We start from the raw sequence: 16,716 nt of genomic DNA on the forward strand, positions 1-16,716 counted from the left end.
GAAGACATCCTGAGGAGTGGCATCCTGGCTGCAGAATTGCCTCTCACCTGGTACCCTCATGTTCCAACTGTGCAATCCTATACATGTTTCATTAAAAGCAAGTCCTGCTTAGTTTTATGGAGTTTACTCGTCTGAAACTCAACATCAAAAAAACGAAGATCATGGCCACTGGTCCCATCACCTCCTGGCAAATAGAAGGGGAAGAAATGGAGGCAGTGAGAGATTTTACTTTCTTGGGTTCCATGATCACTGCAGATGGTGACAGCAGCCATGAAATTAAAAGACACCTGCTTCTTGGGAGAAAAGCAATGACAAACCTAAACAGCGTCTTAAAAAGCAAAAACATCACCTTGCCAACAAAGGTCCATATAGTTAAAGCTACGATTTTCCCAGTAGTGATGTATGGAAGTGAGAGCTGGACCATAAAGAAGGCTGGTCGCCGAAGAATTGATGCTTTTGAATTATGGTGCTGGAGGAGACTCTTGAGAGACCCATGGACTGCAAGAAGATCAAACCGATCCATTCTTAAAGAAATCAGCCCTGAGTGCTCACTGGAAGGACAGATCATGAAGCTGAGGCTCCAATACTTTGGCCACCTCATGAGAAGAGAAGACTCCCTGGAAAAGACCCTGATGTTGGGAAAGATGGAGGGCACAAGGAGAAGGGGACAACAGAGGACGAGATGGTTGGACAGTGTTCTCAAAGCTACTAACATGAGTCTGACCAAACTGTGGGAGGCAGTGGAAGACAGGAGTGCCTGGCGTGCTCTGGTCCATGGCGTCACGAAGAGTCGGACATGACTAATCGACTAAACAACAACAACAACATGCACACAGGACTGCAGCTCAAGAACTCTGATGGGGAGCTGCCACATAACTTGCTGATGTCCTATATTCTTCTAAGCTTGTCAGGAATGCATGTTTTTGATTAAAGCATTCCATAATCTTTACAACTCATGATTTTAGCTGGCATGTATTCTTCCCCACCTCCATTCTCCTAGAAACTGTGTTTAAAAGAGCACAGGACTCCAAGAGCAGCAAATGCAATGTATTCTGCAAACAAATGCTTCAACTGACAAACTCACAGCTGTTGCACACATCCCGAACAGCTAGATTAGGGCTGTTTTGGACTCGTTTTGCAATGTGCAAATCTAGTGCATGTATCCTTGGAGTTTGCACCAGAAACTCTTACTGCACTGTATTATTTTCTATTTTAAGTGGGGTATGATTTCCCCTCCAAAGGAAAAAAAAAAGAAATGTATTATTAAAGTATGCAGTTTTAAATTAATCTGGACCTCTAAGACCATTAAAAATTTAATTTACATCATGTTTTGTCCCTTGTGGAGCAAATTCTGAAGCCATTTCACAAAGTAAACTGACAACCAAGCCTCAAATTGGACAAAACAGAAAAACTTCAATACAGTGACAGGCAGGATGATGTTTCCCCATGCCCCCAAAGTAAGCCCCCCAAAAGCAGGCAATCAAATGAACAGAGAAGGAGTGCTTTTTAGGCATAGAACAAATCAATCAGATGTTTGTAAAAGCTGCTGTGGCATATTAGTTTGACATATAATTCTAGTGTCAATTTTTATGGCCTATTTGCTTTCCTAACAGAAAGAATTAATGCATGGGACTTTTTGTACATGTGTATATGTGTGTGAGTGTCTGTATGATCATTTATTACTTAGGTTATACCACACCCTTCAAAGGTATTATCAGGGTGACATATAATCAAATGTTACTGTGCATAAACGGGGGCAATTATTCATACATGCTTTTCCAAGTGGTAAAATCTGTCCTAAGTACCTTCTGTATTTCGCTCTGAGATAACACATGTGTTTGATTAGCATGACCCCGTGTATGCATCACACACACACACAAACTCACCATGCCAGAAAGAAAGGTAGTCAACCATTGCTGTCCAGTGGTGTACACTTGCAGTGATACTGTATCATTGCTGAGTCTGTGACGCAACAGTATTTCAGTGTGTGCAGAAACAGATGGCCAAGGAGGTAGTAACAGCAGCAAAACCAAAGAAAGTCTGCAGTACAGGAAGTATTAAATCCCCCAGGGTCTCATGGCACTAACCCACAAAAAATGAGAAGGCTAGAGGTCACTATTCAAAATACAAACTGAGCACAATGTGAAATTTCACCTTGCGCAGCAAGGACTGAAAGGGTGAAACATTGTCCCTCAGCCACTTGTGGTAAATGCTCCAGAACTGAATATGGATTCCACGTTTCCACAAAGCTCAACTTTGTGCTCTCTTGCTCCCTCAAACAATAAATATTAGGGAGGCAGGAGACTTGTCGCTGTGGCTCCCAATGTCTTTTGATTTTCCTAAAAATCAGGACAGGGCTGATTTGGATCAGTGCCACAATTCTGGGGTGGGACAGTTGTGACCCCCCCCCAAAAAATTACTGATTATGAGGTGCAAATCTGCCCACTCCCACCACAGTCCCTCCCACATACCTGCAGTGGTGGGTGGTATTGATTAGGACTGGGAGGTCCGAAGGCAGTCAGTCAAGTTGTAGTCAAATTTAATGACAAGCAGAGCCAGATTTAATGTCAGACAGCCAACTAATTCTAGTGTTGTCCCCAACCTCTTCCCTGGTGAGCTCTGCAAAGGAAACACTGATTCCACATTCCCACCATACAGGTAAAGTAATAGAATACCACTTTGAACCCTCACAGTTTCCTCCAAAGAATTCTGGGAGTTGAAGTTTATTGAGGGTGCTGAAAGTTGTCCATTTCCTCACAAAGCTACCGTTTCTAGAGTTCCCTGAGAAGAGGGAGTGATAGTAAAACCACTCAGGGAATTGTAGCTCTGGGAGTAGAATAGAGGTCTCCTAACAACTGACAGCACTCTTGACAAACTATGGGGAAAGCCACGACTGTCTCAGGTGGGATCCCAGTGCTTTAAATATGTGGCCTGAAACTAAGGAGGCAGAAGGCTGTCAGCCAGCGCTAATCCCTGGCTGGTTGTAGGGCAAGCCAAGTGGGGCTGGCTGGGAGCAGGCTTGAGGTGAGTCAGACAGCGCCCCATTCACCCAAATGGACCAGCCTCCACTCCCCAGATGCCGCTGCACTTGAATTCTTCATCTTCCCCCCTGCACAGATCTTGCACGTCAGGTCCCTTAAATTCCTTTCAAAGACAGTTTACTTAACAGTCAGCTGATACATCTCAGCATGAATACAGAGCACTAAGGCTCCACCTTCTAATTTCAAGCATTCTGCATAAATACTAATTAAGAGTCAGTAACTTGTAGTACCAAATAAGATCATGACAGGCCCAGAAACTCCCGACAAACGCCCCTCTTGTTTTCAGTGATAAACAAAAGGCCATTTCCCCCCTGCCCGTGATTGTATTAGGATTTTGGAGCATGTTCAGTGTATGTTGTAACACTGAGCACCACACACATGGGAATTCACTGTAGGAAATTTACTACTCTTGACCACAAATAAAATAAAATGAGCTACTTAGTGGTATTAGTTCTAAGCTTCGTTTGAGCAAAGTTGTCAAATATGGGTTCTGTAGTTTTACGTAGGGGAGGAGATGGGTTTTTTGTTGCCTGCCCCCTAATGGGAAAAGAGCAATAGCTTTCTTGGTTCCTCTCTAGTTGTCCACTGCCAAAGTAATCCTTAATGGATTAAGTTTTGTGAAATAAATGCTGCAAATAGAATGTGGGCTGAGATCATTTAAAACTCATTTCCCCTGTGACCCCTTGAAGTCCTGGAACCTGTCAAGCACAGTCAGCCTGTTTGTTCAGTGTTAGGTTTTCAGCCTCCCCAGATGCAGAAAACGGCTTGTTTTTCACATACTTTCTCTGATGGTATTATGAAAAATGACATTTTTCACTTGATTCCATGCACTGCAATAAAGCTCGCAATGGTGGAAAACAGTCCACAGTTCATCCAATACTGGGATGGTGTTCAAAGAAAATATATTTGAGCTTCAAGTATTTGAAGAGAAGAGATCCAAGAATGGCGAAACAATAGTGTTTAGTCATAGCAAAGCCCTAGTTCATGTGGTATTAAAGCTGTTATTGAATGACATAGTTCTTTCAAAGGATTCACCAGGGTGCCCAGGACATTTGTTAGAATTGCAAGAACTGGAGGAACCATGACGTACAGCATTTGCCCCAGGTGGGTGATTTCTTATCACTGTTAAGTGAAAAAAACAGAACTTCCTATTGGATCACTTGGCCAACCAGGGGCTATATTGAACCCACCAGCTTTGTAGATTTAGGACCAGCCAACTAAGACAATAGTCTTAAACCTGGCGCTCCCATATGCTTTATTAAATTAACGAATTCACAACACGGCAGGAAAAGAAACTATCACCCCCAAGATAGTGAGGTTTTTTGTTTTTTTTAACAGTCACCACTTAACGGGCATGTTATGCATCTGGAAGGAAGTGCGCTGCAATGACAAAGACAATGGGTGTGAGATAGCCCATCTGGGCAAGTCTGCAGCTTCCTGTGATGTGGCAAAACCAGCACGCAGTGTCTCATTGCAACTTTTGGATCATTTTTGAATTTCTAGATAGCTGGGGTATGGAAATCTACGAGGAGTGCCTATAGAAGACCTGAAAAGCATCATAACTAACGCTCGTTATTTAGGCTTTTCTTGTGCTTACTTAATTTCTTCCTAACCACAATCAAATGTTGCCTTGGGCCAGCTGAGGCTGATGGCAGTTATGGTCCCATCTAAAGGGCACCAGGTTGCTGATGAATGCCTTACACACAATCTAACCTGGGAGTTGTGACCAACTGCTGCCTCTCATTACCTGCAGAGTTTCTCAGTGCTATCTGTTCCCTTTTCTCCAGAAGAGCCACTTCCTTTGTTACCTTAATGACCCATAGTTTGGAGGCCATCATGGCCCTGTGCCTGGCTAATTCAGCAATTGAATCCGTGCTGGATTTTATTTGGTTTTGGGATGTGTGTTTTTTGCTGCAGATAGGAGTCCTTTTGAGTCCCTCCGCTCCCCCACCCCCTGCCACCACCCAGAATTAGCCAACAAGAATGCTTTATAGCATTTTGCAGTGGTTGACTCATGTAACCATCTAACAAAATAGTGTTTGCATGTGATCATCGCACTGCCACAAAATCAGCATCTTTCCCCATGTTTACTAAGTTAACATGCTGGGAAACCAGCCACAGGAACTTCATTTGGAGCTAATCTGAGCTCCCTTTGATAAATGTGGGGAAATACCCTTGCTTTTGTACAGGACACGCTTCTTGTCAGCACACTAAGAAGTAGCTGCAAGCCTGAAAGCATGGCCCTACTTTGTTTCTCAACTTATCATTCACCGTTTTGCCTGGAAATGATCATAATAATGACACTGTAGCACAGCACTTGCTGGCTCTGGTTTTCTCGATCAGAAATCTACAGGTTAGAAATCCAAGAGGTTAGAGTTACAATTGAACAGTTCTGAGTTCACAATTGTTTTCATCTTCCTTGTGAAATTATTATAAATACATTCGTACCTTGGTAGTTGAATGCCTTGGTACTCGTACGTTTTGGCTCCCGAGCGACCAAAACCCGGAAGTGAGTGTTCTGGTTTTCGGACTTTTTTGGAAGCCGAATGTCCAATGCAGCTTCTGCTATTGTTTCCAGCATGCCTGGAAACAATTGGAAGCGAATTGGAAGCTGCGCCTTGGTTTCTGAATGTTTTGGAAGTTGAATTGACTTCTGGAATGCATTCTGTTCAAAAACCAAGGTACGACTGTACATAACCAGAGGTTAATCAGTATATTATTATAAACACGTAGCCAGAGATTAATCAGACTGAAGCAGGAAGGCTTCAACTTTAAATAGTTAAGAAAATCTTTATTTCAATGTTGATAGTGCTATTTAAGACTAAATCAGCTACATTTCTTGAACTAATTAAGGGTAACACAACTCATCAGCCTTTTTGTCACCTTCACCGTTTTGATGTGTGTGTGGCGGGGGTGGGGAATCTTGGTTTATTAGATGTTTCTTTTTAAAGTAATTAATGTTAATCAAAAATCAAAAATCACAATCATCAGCTTTTGCCTATTCAATTTTATTTAAAGTAAGTAAAGTACACCTGCAAAATAAATGAAGATTCCAAGCATTTCATTAAAGGAACATCAACAGAATTCTGCAGATTTCATTCCAAATCCCAACCACACAGCTGAGGAACTGAGACTGCAGCGTGGGTACCAATCCTTTATTAGCAAGTCCCACAATGACACAGAACAGTCTAATTTAGACTAGTGGCACAGCATTCTAGGCAGGTGCTAGGACACAGAAATTTCCTCCTTGGTCTTAGCTTTAGCAAAGCCATGTAATTGAAAGCTATGCTCTGTTCCAGGGTTGTGTGCTGCTGCCACCAAAACAGTCCTAGGACAGAAAACAGCAGAGGACCTCAGCCTCCACTTGCAATCAAGGCTAGCAATGAGAAGAAGCTCGTAGTGCCCTTGATATGTCAGTGTGATGGTCTGGTGTATCATGATCCATGGTGTACCCACCAGTGGTGTAATGGACAGAGAAGCCTCCCCCATCATGATGCTCTTTATTTGTTTTTGGATGACAATTTCCATCAGACCCAGCCAGCAATGATCAGGAAGGATGGGAATCATGTCCAACTGGTTCTGCAGGGTACCAGGTTGAGAGAGGTTGAGGTGGTATTTGTCTTTGACCAGGAAGACCTGAACTTCCTTCAGCTCATTGGGTAGCCCTTTAAGCAGCCACTCTCTCTGATGGTCTAGTATCTCAGTGCCACTGGGAGATCAAAATAACCCTATGTATGTGCTTCTGGGAAGACAACTGGATATGAATAAGTGCAAAACTGCTTTTAAACTCGAGGACAGTAGTTTGCGATAGGGCCGGGGAGGCTGCAACTCAAAGATCAAATAAAGTGTGATATCCATTAGGCAAAACTCCTAAAAAAGAAATGTAGATGGGATGAAGGCATGTCTTCAGTGGTTTCTGCCTTGTATATAAACCTTTCACTTTTCAGCTCACAGTTACAAAAAAGAAAATGGGATAACAACAATAACAATTTATTATTTATATGTTGCTCATCTGACTGGGTTGCCCCGACCACTCTGGGCAGTTTACAACATATTAAAACACAGTAAGATATCAAACATTCAAAACTTCCCTATACAGGGATGCCTGCAGTAACAGATAGAATGTCCCACACTACCTAAAACCCACCTTATTCAATCTAGCACATAATTTATACAAGCCACAAGGGCAAGATACTTATGCAAGATATCCCCATGCAGCCATGGATGGAAATCCATGCGCACTGAACCATTCATATGCAAGGTGAACCTGCTAGCAAGGAATCAGTCCAGGCCATTGATTGCTGCCTTGCTAAAATTAATGTGGCATCAAGCATCTTAGGTACGTGTAAACATGGGTGGGTGAGACTCAAAAAGCCTTCCATGAATAAGCCTCAATCATTTTCTTGCATTTTTGGGTATAAATCAGACCTTAATTAAAAGATGCTAAGAAGTTTAAAGTGTTACCTTGGAGGCAAAATGATGAGCTGGTTTAATCATAATTCCCTAGGATTCATATTAAAGCCAAGCCTCCCACAACTTCCTACATGAAAGGGTGTTGATAAAAGACATGAGAAAAACAAAACAAAGAAAACGGTTCTTACCTATTGTTCTTCGAAGATCATCACACTGACTAATATGTGGAAACTTCAGAATTTCCTTCCACTTTTTGCTTTTCCCTTTGCGCTTTCCTCCACCCCCTGCAGGAGTAGAAAAGAGATTGAGATTAAGTTCTTTATTGAATTCAGTTCACATCTTTCCTATTCTTCCACACATCTCAGCTGTGGGACGCAGATGCACACATGTGCAGAGTGTTCAAGGTTTTGTGTTATTGATGTACAGTAGTTGGATGGGGAATCATGAGCACATCTTCTTGGCCTTGCATGAATAAACTGCTGTGGGCAGTACAAAACACCTCTTTTGCAGAAGAAAAACTGACGATGCTCAGAAACCCACCCCCAAACAGGCAAAAGAGCTATACATTCCCCCAAACAAATTTAAAGACCTATAAAAAGGAGGCCACAACTGTCAGAAAACAGGACACATGCATAGTCCATCCCTAGCTGTGCCGGAATAAGAGATTATTTGCCACAGTACAACCCCAAAAGGAGCTGTATGAACCTGCCTCATCAAAACCCTTTGTCTAAATAATATTATGGGAAATAGCAAAACGAATGTAAATACTAGGTCTGGTCCAAAAGCTGCCTGCACTATTCCAAATGTATGTGTAATCATACATATACAAAACCAGCAAAAACATTAGGGCCCTGCCAAGATCTCCACTCTGCCCCTGCCCCAGACTTTTGGCTTTCTCTTTTGAAAATTCATATTAGAAAATATTTGGCCAGTCAATGCACAGAAAAGGTAGCTGTTCTGCTCATCACAATTGTGGTAGAAAGAGTTAGTCTTGTGTCCAGCTGGATGAGGTCATTAGGAAAGAACAGCTTTACAAGTGACATATAAACAAAGTCCTTGGAGAAGTCAGATACCTATATCATGCATTAATAACACAGAGTTAATACAAATTTCTACCTATCAATGGATTACCAAATTAATGCATTAAAAATCAGACAGAGTCATATTTGGAAAATATCATCAGTTTCACCCTCAGAGCTGGTATGTCTGCATGTACAGAGACACTTCCCATTTTGGTGTGGATAATTTGCTTCGAAAATGATCTAGCGAATTTCTGACACTTCCAGTCTCATTCCACCTGAAAGCTATTTACAGGTCCCATTGACTGTTCCATCTTCACGTTCCTTTATTTCTCAGTCATTGCATTCATCTCCTGCACACTTTTTATTCAAGAAATATATCATTCTGAATCACTCTGTGTTTCTGGAATTCATTACCGATGCATCTTCCATGAAATGCCATCACATGCCTTTCCTAAACTCTGCATTTCTATCTTCTAATACACGCATCCCTGTTTCTTCAGTTTTATATGCATATGCGTGCGTGCGTGCGCACGCACACACACCACATTTCTCCTCCTCTTCTCTTGTCTTGGAGTCTTATCTTGCCGTACCTTTCACAGTTTTAGAAAGAACTCTACTCTCTGGTTTTAAAAATCACCCTGGGGAATTCACAGAGCTACATAAACACTAATTACGGAACAGAATACAAAACAGTTGGCTAGAGTGTCCTTATCAGACTTGGCAATCTGTAGACTCCTTTACTCACAGCAGTAAAGAGAAGATGGAATAGCTATTACAAGTATTAAATACTGAAGAACAAAAGCAATGAAAAGCAATTATTGTGCAAATTAAGCAGAAGCAAAAGTTGTTACTATGTGAGCAAGATAGGGTGTAAATTACTCTGGGTGAAAAAGGTATGAACAGGGATACCAAAATGATGTGTGGTTTTTAAAAACATGAATGTCTGCCAAGATTGGGGTGGGGAGAGGCTGGAGTTCCCTAGTTACAAGCATGATTGGTGCACAGTATAGCCAATGGCTTCTCCCCTCCTGTTCCTCGTCCTACAAAAACAGCAGCATCAGTTGATGACTCATTTGCTTGTATCCGAGCGTAATATAGCGGCACTCTTGAGCCTGTGACGTCTTTACGTTAAAGATTCCAATCAACTGCTTTAATCTGTCTGACCTTTCCAGCTTGCAGCCTGTCTCTTGAAAACCATCCTCGCATGGCTCGCTCCAAATGCAGTTCGGCACGACGACGAGTGTACGTGTGCGTGTGTGTATGTTTGTGCGGGTTTGTGAGGACTTGAAGGACATAATGCACCGAGACAGCTGAGACAAGGTAAAGTTGTCTGGCTGAGTGAAAAGCTAAAAGGAGGCATCTCGCTGGATACAATGGTAATTGCAGAGGTGTGAAAATGAAGGCTGTTCACTTCTCACTTTGATTCCTGCTGCCATGTTCAGAGGCTCACTAGGTTTCCATCGCAGCTTTTGCCACAAAAAAACTAGGTGGAAGAACCATACTGTATGGCTCAGTTTTACCATTTGGGCTTGAAGTTAACTGAATGAATCTGAAACATCAGGATTCTAGCTTGCACCATTGTGGGGTGGGGGGAATATGCCACTGGAGGGAGAGGGAGGGAGGGAGGGAGGGAGGGAGGGAAAGAGATCTGTGATTTTCATTAAAGACTCAGCATTTGGACAGAGCTCTTTGTACTGAGTTAAGCCACTCAGATACTCTCACTGTGCAACAGTGCTAAAAGGATCAATAAGCAAGTTTTAGTGCTCAGCTGTGATCCGCATAAAATAGGGTTGTCATAAGTAGATATGTGGGAATTCACTGAATGGATGAAGAAATCTGACTGTTTAATGCCTAATTATGGGTATGGAAGTGGGGCTGGCCATGGCAATCAGTGAATTTTGCAGTAACAGCAGAGGGCAGGGAAAGTCCAATCTAATACACGTGTGTGGAGGAGCTACAATGTACCTGAATTGGTTGATTACCACCAAGTAGTTGGAAGAGGACTATCCCAGTGGCTAATTTCCAGTGGTGAGAGGAGTCAAAACTAGCCTGAAAGCTGTCTATGTTAGGAAAACTCTAATCTCAGATAAGTGGATTGGGCTGAGGTTATTGAGCTGGAAAGGCTGGTGGTGCTTGAAGGGTTAAAATATGCTCTTGTTCGGTCCAAACTGCATCAAAACAGCTGAATCCTAACAAACACAACAGTTTGTGTAAACCCTAGTATTCCCCGAAAACATACTAATGGGGCCAAATTTTTCCCACACTCAGCCTAGAAAGCACTGAAAAGAGAACCTTATCTGTAGTGGCTCCCACCTTACAAAATACCCTTCTGACTGTATGGCTGACTCCATCACTTGCAATATTTTAAGAAACTTTTTTTAAAAACTCCACTCATTTCCCCTGGCTTTTACTTGAAGGTGTTATTGAATATGCTGCTGATGCAGTCTTTTTGCCATTTAAAAAATATTCTACGGTTATTAATTTTTTATGATATTTGACTTATTGCGCTGTATTATGTTTTCACCCATGTTGTACACTTCCTTAATATCTTTTTATTGATGAAAGGTGGTATAAAAATAAACAATCTCCCCGCAACCTTTCTTCTCCCAGTACTTATGTCCTTGCTTTCAGCATAGGAGCTCAGCTGAGAACAGAAGGACCGGGGGGGGGGGGGAGATAGCAGGAAGATTACTTTTAGCAGGTTAGCATCCTACCACTTGCGTGCTCCCCCCGCCCACATCACACCCTCCAAGTTCTTGCTTTTTAGATGATTAGGCAGACCTGTATTTAAATCAACCAGATCCACTGTCATTCCAAGTTCGGCCTTGAACGTTCAGTGCACACAAAGTTCGGGGCAGGTTTGTTTTTCACATCTACACAATTTCTGACGATGCAGACAAATACAGAGAGCTCTTCCTCTCTCAGTGGCTGGTGACATGTCTGTGGGAAGGAACCACAGCTGCTCCAGAGTTCTCTGAACAGTTGCTGCCTTGGGACCAGACCACTGAGCAGAGGTTCTCACGCAGCTCCAGCAACGTTCATCAACTTGGCGGGTCCAACGGACATCCTTCCCAGGACCCAACCCCCCCCCCCCCAAGAGATGGTTTTCAGGTGCACTTGCACTCACATCTACAACTGAATTTCAAATGCGTCCATTTAAAATGAGATCTCGAAAGGTAGAAAACAATCTGGAAGCCTTTTCAAATGCCTCAAAGTCAACATTTTCTCAGAGACACACACACACACAGAGCCTTTTGTTTGCTCTCGTGCCTGGCCCTCAGGTTAAGACAGCACTAGCTCAGACGGCTTATTAACAGTTCTCATTACAGAGTCTATGTGTTTGTCTGGGAGTAGATAAAGGCTAAGTCTCTTTGTAAATAAAGGCAGCTTGGGGGATTGACAGTGAACAGATGTTCCGGTGGAATCCTACCCAGCACTTAATGATGCGATGTCAGAGGTCACAGGCTTAATTACCCAACGAATTAATGTTGATTAATGGCTGTTCCTCTCTTGTAATGTTGTTCACATCAACCATGATACCATGTGTTTACAAAAGGATGCTTTTATGGTGGAAAATAAACACACTGGAGAAGAATCCAGTCCCCAGAGGCAAACAAGGGACAATATCTTGGTTCCACGAAGTCAAGAGGGACTCCGTTATTGCTAATGGAACGGGATCCGCACTGAGACTGTATTAACTCCAGTGGTTTCTGAATAAATTTTCCCCCACCCCTTCAATATCCTATTATAATCCACAATTAATTGATTAAACGAAATGAAAAACATCCACACCACAATTACGGCTATATCAAGTGAAAAAAGCCATGCCATTTTCTTGGGTGAAGGGGTGGGTAAACATTTTATTATAGGTTGGTCTCAAATTTACGGATAAAGGATTTGAAAAGATGTTGTCTGGACAACTCCAGGTGTTCCCAGATGAAACTGATTTGTTAGATTAGTCTGGTTTTAGGCATAGGTTTCACACAGATATTGCTGTGATCACCCAGACCTGTCTTAGAAATTTAGTTGTATGCTCTAGAGAGATTTGGAGTATGACCCTATGGATTCTTGTGGACTTTGTTGTGACTTTTGGCAGTATTGACCATGGTACCCTTCTGGACCATCTCCCAGATGGGAGTAGGGATACCTTTCCACAGTAGTTCTGCTCCTTCCTGGATGGCTGATCCCAGGAGGTGATGCTATGGTACTGTTGCTGTTCTTTGTGGAAATAGCACTATATCAGGCATGGGAAACCTCTAGCCCATGGGTATAATCTGATTTACCAGGCTTTTTAATCTAGCCCCTGGCACTCTCCCTAAGCCATGCTCCTCCCCAAACATCTGTCCCACTCTGAGAAAACCAGCCATGCAGGAAGGTATCACTTTCTGCCTCACTACTTCACTTAGTTTCCTTGCTGCAGGCTGCCCTTTCTCAGCAGCCAGAGAGGACATTAAGCCATGCAAAAAGAGGGAATTCAGCCCTAGAAAAAGAAAAAAGATTCCCAACACATGCCCTACAAGGTTGACTTGTTCCTCTCATCCTTTTTATCACGTTTGAAAATCCCAGAGATATGGGGTAGAGCAGGGGTCAGCAACCTTTTTCAGCCACAGGCCGGTCCACTGTCCCTCAGACCATGTGGTGGGCCGGACTATATTTTGGAAAAAAATTGAATGAATTCCTATGCCCCACAAATAACCCAGAGATGCATTTTAAACAAAAGCACACATTCTACTCGTGTAAAACCACGCTGATTCCCGGACCGTCTGTAGGCTGGATTGAGAAGGCGATTGGGCCGCAACCGGCCCCCGGGCCTTAGGTTGCCTACCCCTGGGGTAGAGTATTATCAGTATGTTTGTAACACCCAGCTCTAGTTGTCCTTTTTATCAAAGACAAAGTAAATAACAATAACAATAACAATATTTATTTATTTATTTATTTATTTATTTATACCCTGCCCATCCAGCTGGGTTTCCCCAGCCACTCTGGGTGGCTCCCAACAAAATATTAAAAACACAATAAAAGATCAAACATAAAAAACTTCCCTAAACAGGGCTCCCTTTAGATGTCAGATTACTTCCTTGACATCTGATGGGAGGGCGTTCCATAGGGCGGGCACCACTGAACTTGTATCTGGAATCACTAACAGGCTGGTTAAGGGTGAATAACCTAAGAGAGACTTTGATAAGGGGCGGGGGTCTTGGGCAGCTCTCTGGCATGGGATATGCATGTTCCAGATGGGCTTCCATTCTCCCCTAAGGAAGCATCTTTTGGAGTTTGCAGATATTCTTAGATTCTGCATTTCTATGAGATTATGAGACAAGGGCTGTGGACCAGAGTGCTTTTCCTCATGCTGATGGAAGATTCATGCTTGGGTGACCTCCAAACCTGGCTACCATAACATACTTCATTTGAGCCTGGCTTTGAAAATGGTCCAGCAAATTCAACTTGCACAGAATACTGCGTCAGGAAAGGGGTACTGACAGTGTGTGTGTAGCTGCTCCTAGCACCTGGGCTGCAGTATGTTATCACTAATTCCATAGTGTTACACAGCAGAAATTGCGTTGGAGGCTGCAGTGAATGTGGATGACATTGCTCAATGGCAACCATGTCAAGAGCCTTGACAGGCATATGGCTAGCTACTGAAGCAAATGAGGATGCTGGACTGGATAGGCCTTTGGTCTGATCCAGCAGGGCTGTCCTTAATTAACCTTTAGTTTCTATTGCAGAGGTGCTGGATTATGCATTGTCGCAGATAATCAGGTATACCTCTGGTTTGGCTTCTTGCACAGTGGTGCCAAGAAGGGGTATGACAGCAGGGTTGGAACAAAAATGGCACAACAGCAGGTGGGCAGAGGGGAATTGTGTAGCTTCTTACAAGGGTGCTTTAAAGATCAGTGAGTTCCCATTAGTTCAGTCCATTTAATTAGGGGCATCATTTAAAGAAAAAGGGAGTAGGGGTGAGGAACTTGAGATGAGGTGGGATTGTAGGAGGAATCTGTAGGCAGGAGACTAGAGTCACCTTTCTTTTCAAATGAAGGCAGTATTCAGTTTATTCAGTTGTGACATTTCACAAATATACACAGAGTGTTGGTGGTGGGAGGGGGAAACCCCAAACAAACCGAGTGTTATATTACTCTGCTAGGAGGAAACAACAAAGCATTTTTAAAAGTAGAAACCCTTCCTTCATAGAGGAAAAGCTTCTTTTTCACAATTTGGGTGGAGCTTTTGTCCTGCTGCATCTTAAGCCTAAACAGGAAATGACATCATGAAAGAGCAACAAAAGAGGGGGAAATTCTAGTGGCACATATTATCTTGCTAACATATGGGAAATGCAGCCAGCAACTGCCATTGTCTGGATTCTTTACGACAGAAACTAAGACTTACTTCAACCAGGTTTTAATTCTGAACATAATGTGACAAAGCAGCCTGCAAATGTATGAATGATTCATTACTTCTAAAAATTCTTATGTTTCTTGAAGATAGATTTTAGATGTGATTTCATCACTCACTCCCCCCAAAATGTCACAGCCCCACATTCAATGTCCCCTGCCATCCCTGTGATTCAGATGATATAAATATTTGTTCTTAATATGGGGAATGTGAATATTTCAGCTCTGTATGCAAGACCAAAAAGAAAAAGAAAAACATTCACATTATTTACACAACTACTTTCCTTGTACAGATTTTCTGAAGCTTGAAGGAGTCCCAACTTCCCTGAAAGAAGTATATGCTTTTGGCTCCAGCTCCAGTCTGTCATATCTCCACTTCTGCATTTGACAAACCTGCCTTGGTTTTACTCTCTGCTTTTCCATTGAAGGTGCTTCTGTTATGAGTCTCTTCTCTGACAACCGTACCAAGCAGCTGGTAGAAATACGTAGGCATTTCATACTGAGTCAATTCTGAGCTACACCACATACATTGCTTCTTTTATTTTCTATGTTCAGGCCGTGAGTGCCAATGCTTTTGTTGCCAAAACAGCATCACTCATGCTCAGGAAGAAGTTGGCAGGTATGTGGGGAACATAAAAGTTCAAAAAAAATACAAGTGGGGGGAAGCTTAAGGAGATACACACACATACCCCGCCGCCAAAAAGAGAAAAACAAATTAGCTCAATGAGGACTGAGCTTGCGCAGTGGGTTTGGTATGCTGACTGACTGTTGGGGATAAGAAATTAAGAAGGGGAAATAGAAGAGAATAGCAGGAATCCTGAACAGGAAGCACTCTACACGACCACATTTTGTTTCGGGTCTCACGTGCTGCGGTAGAGCTGCATTTTGGAGCCGAGGTTTTCAGCACACTTGATCATTTGAGGACTTGATAAGATTTCCCACATTCAAAAGTCCAATTTAAGCCCTTACTCCACTCTGATCATCTTACCAATACTACCATAACAGAAGATTAAGCTTTCCTCTAGTTCCTGATGTGAGATTTACTGTCATGGGTTGGGCAAAAGCAATCGACGTAGTAAACGGCAGCGAACAGACAATGGCAACACCATGGTCCATTAATTAAAATAATCAGTTCGAGACTACTTGAAATTGTTGGCAGAGACCTGAATGCACCTATTGTTGCACTGCTAGATCATTATACTGACTTCCTATGCAGCGTTCCTCTCCTGGAGGAAAATGGTACCAATTGTAGTATTTTTTATTAAAACAGACTGCTTACCATCTTCTGTCTGTTTTGTGGACTGACATTTATTTTTAGCCTGGTGGAAACCACACCCATGAAATATCACTTTCAGAATACAGTAATACTAAAACAGAAAGGTACTCTTTTTAGATGCTATTTCCGCTTCAAAAACTTGTAGTGTCAATCGGATGCGATGGGCACTCCGCTTCTCCCATGGAGGGGGAGAACTATATGGTCCAAAAGCAGCAGGAACAGCTGCTGCTGTGTTTATGGCACCTTTCTTCTTCCTCAACCCTCCTCTTCCCTCCCCACAAGGCCAGAATGACATCGCACAGCTCCTGTTTCAGGCAGGCTAGAGCTTTGAAGAGGAGTACTCCCATATTGGAATCAATGTGGGTCAAATGAATTAGTGACATTGGACATGCTGAGAGGCATTATTGATATTAAGACACAGGATAGAAATATGCCTTGAAATAAGTCTTGGATATAAGGATCAACAGCAAGTATTAATAAAAAGGACCTTTTAAAAAATAGGAGCACTGGTTTAAAGGGGCAACACGGCAACATTTTCTTCCACATTCCACACAGTCTCAAATCTTCCATTCTTG

General features: G+C 42.6%; 1 protein-coding gene across 2 annotated transcripts in view; it reads right to left on the reverse strand.

Annotated features, from left to right (window-relative positions):
• Positions 1-16,716, reverse strand: part of GRK5 (G protein-coupled receptor kinase 5) — a 152,866-nt gene that overhangs the window by 97,873 nt on the left and 38,277 nt on the right. For both annotated transcript variants that reach the window (XM_083741388.1, XM_083741387.1), the window contains exon 2: positions 7,643-7,738. In XM_083741388.1, the coding sequence (XP_083597514.1) occupies positions 7,643-7,738 (96 nt within the window). The remainder of the gene's footprint in view (positions 1-7,642; positions 7,739-16,716) is intronic.

This window comes from Podarcis gaigeae (genome assembly GCF_964106915.1).
Source record: "Podarcis gaigeae genome assembly, chromosome: 5".
NCBI lineage: Eukaryota > Metazoa > Chordata > Lepidosauria > Squamata > Lacertidae > Podarcis > Podarcis gaigeae.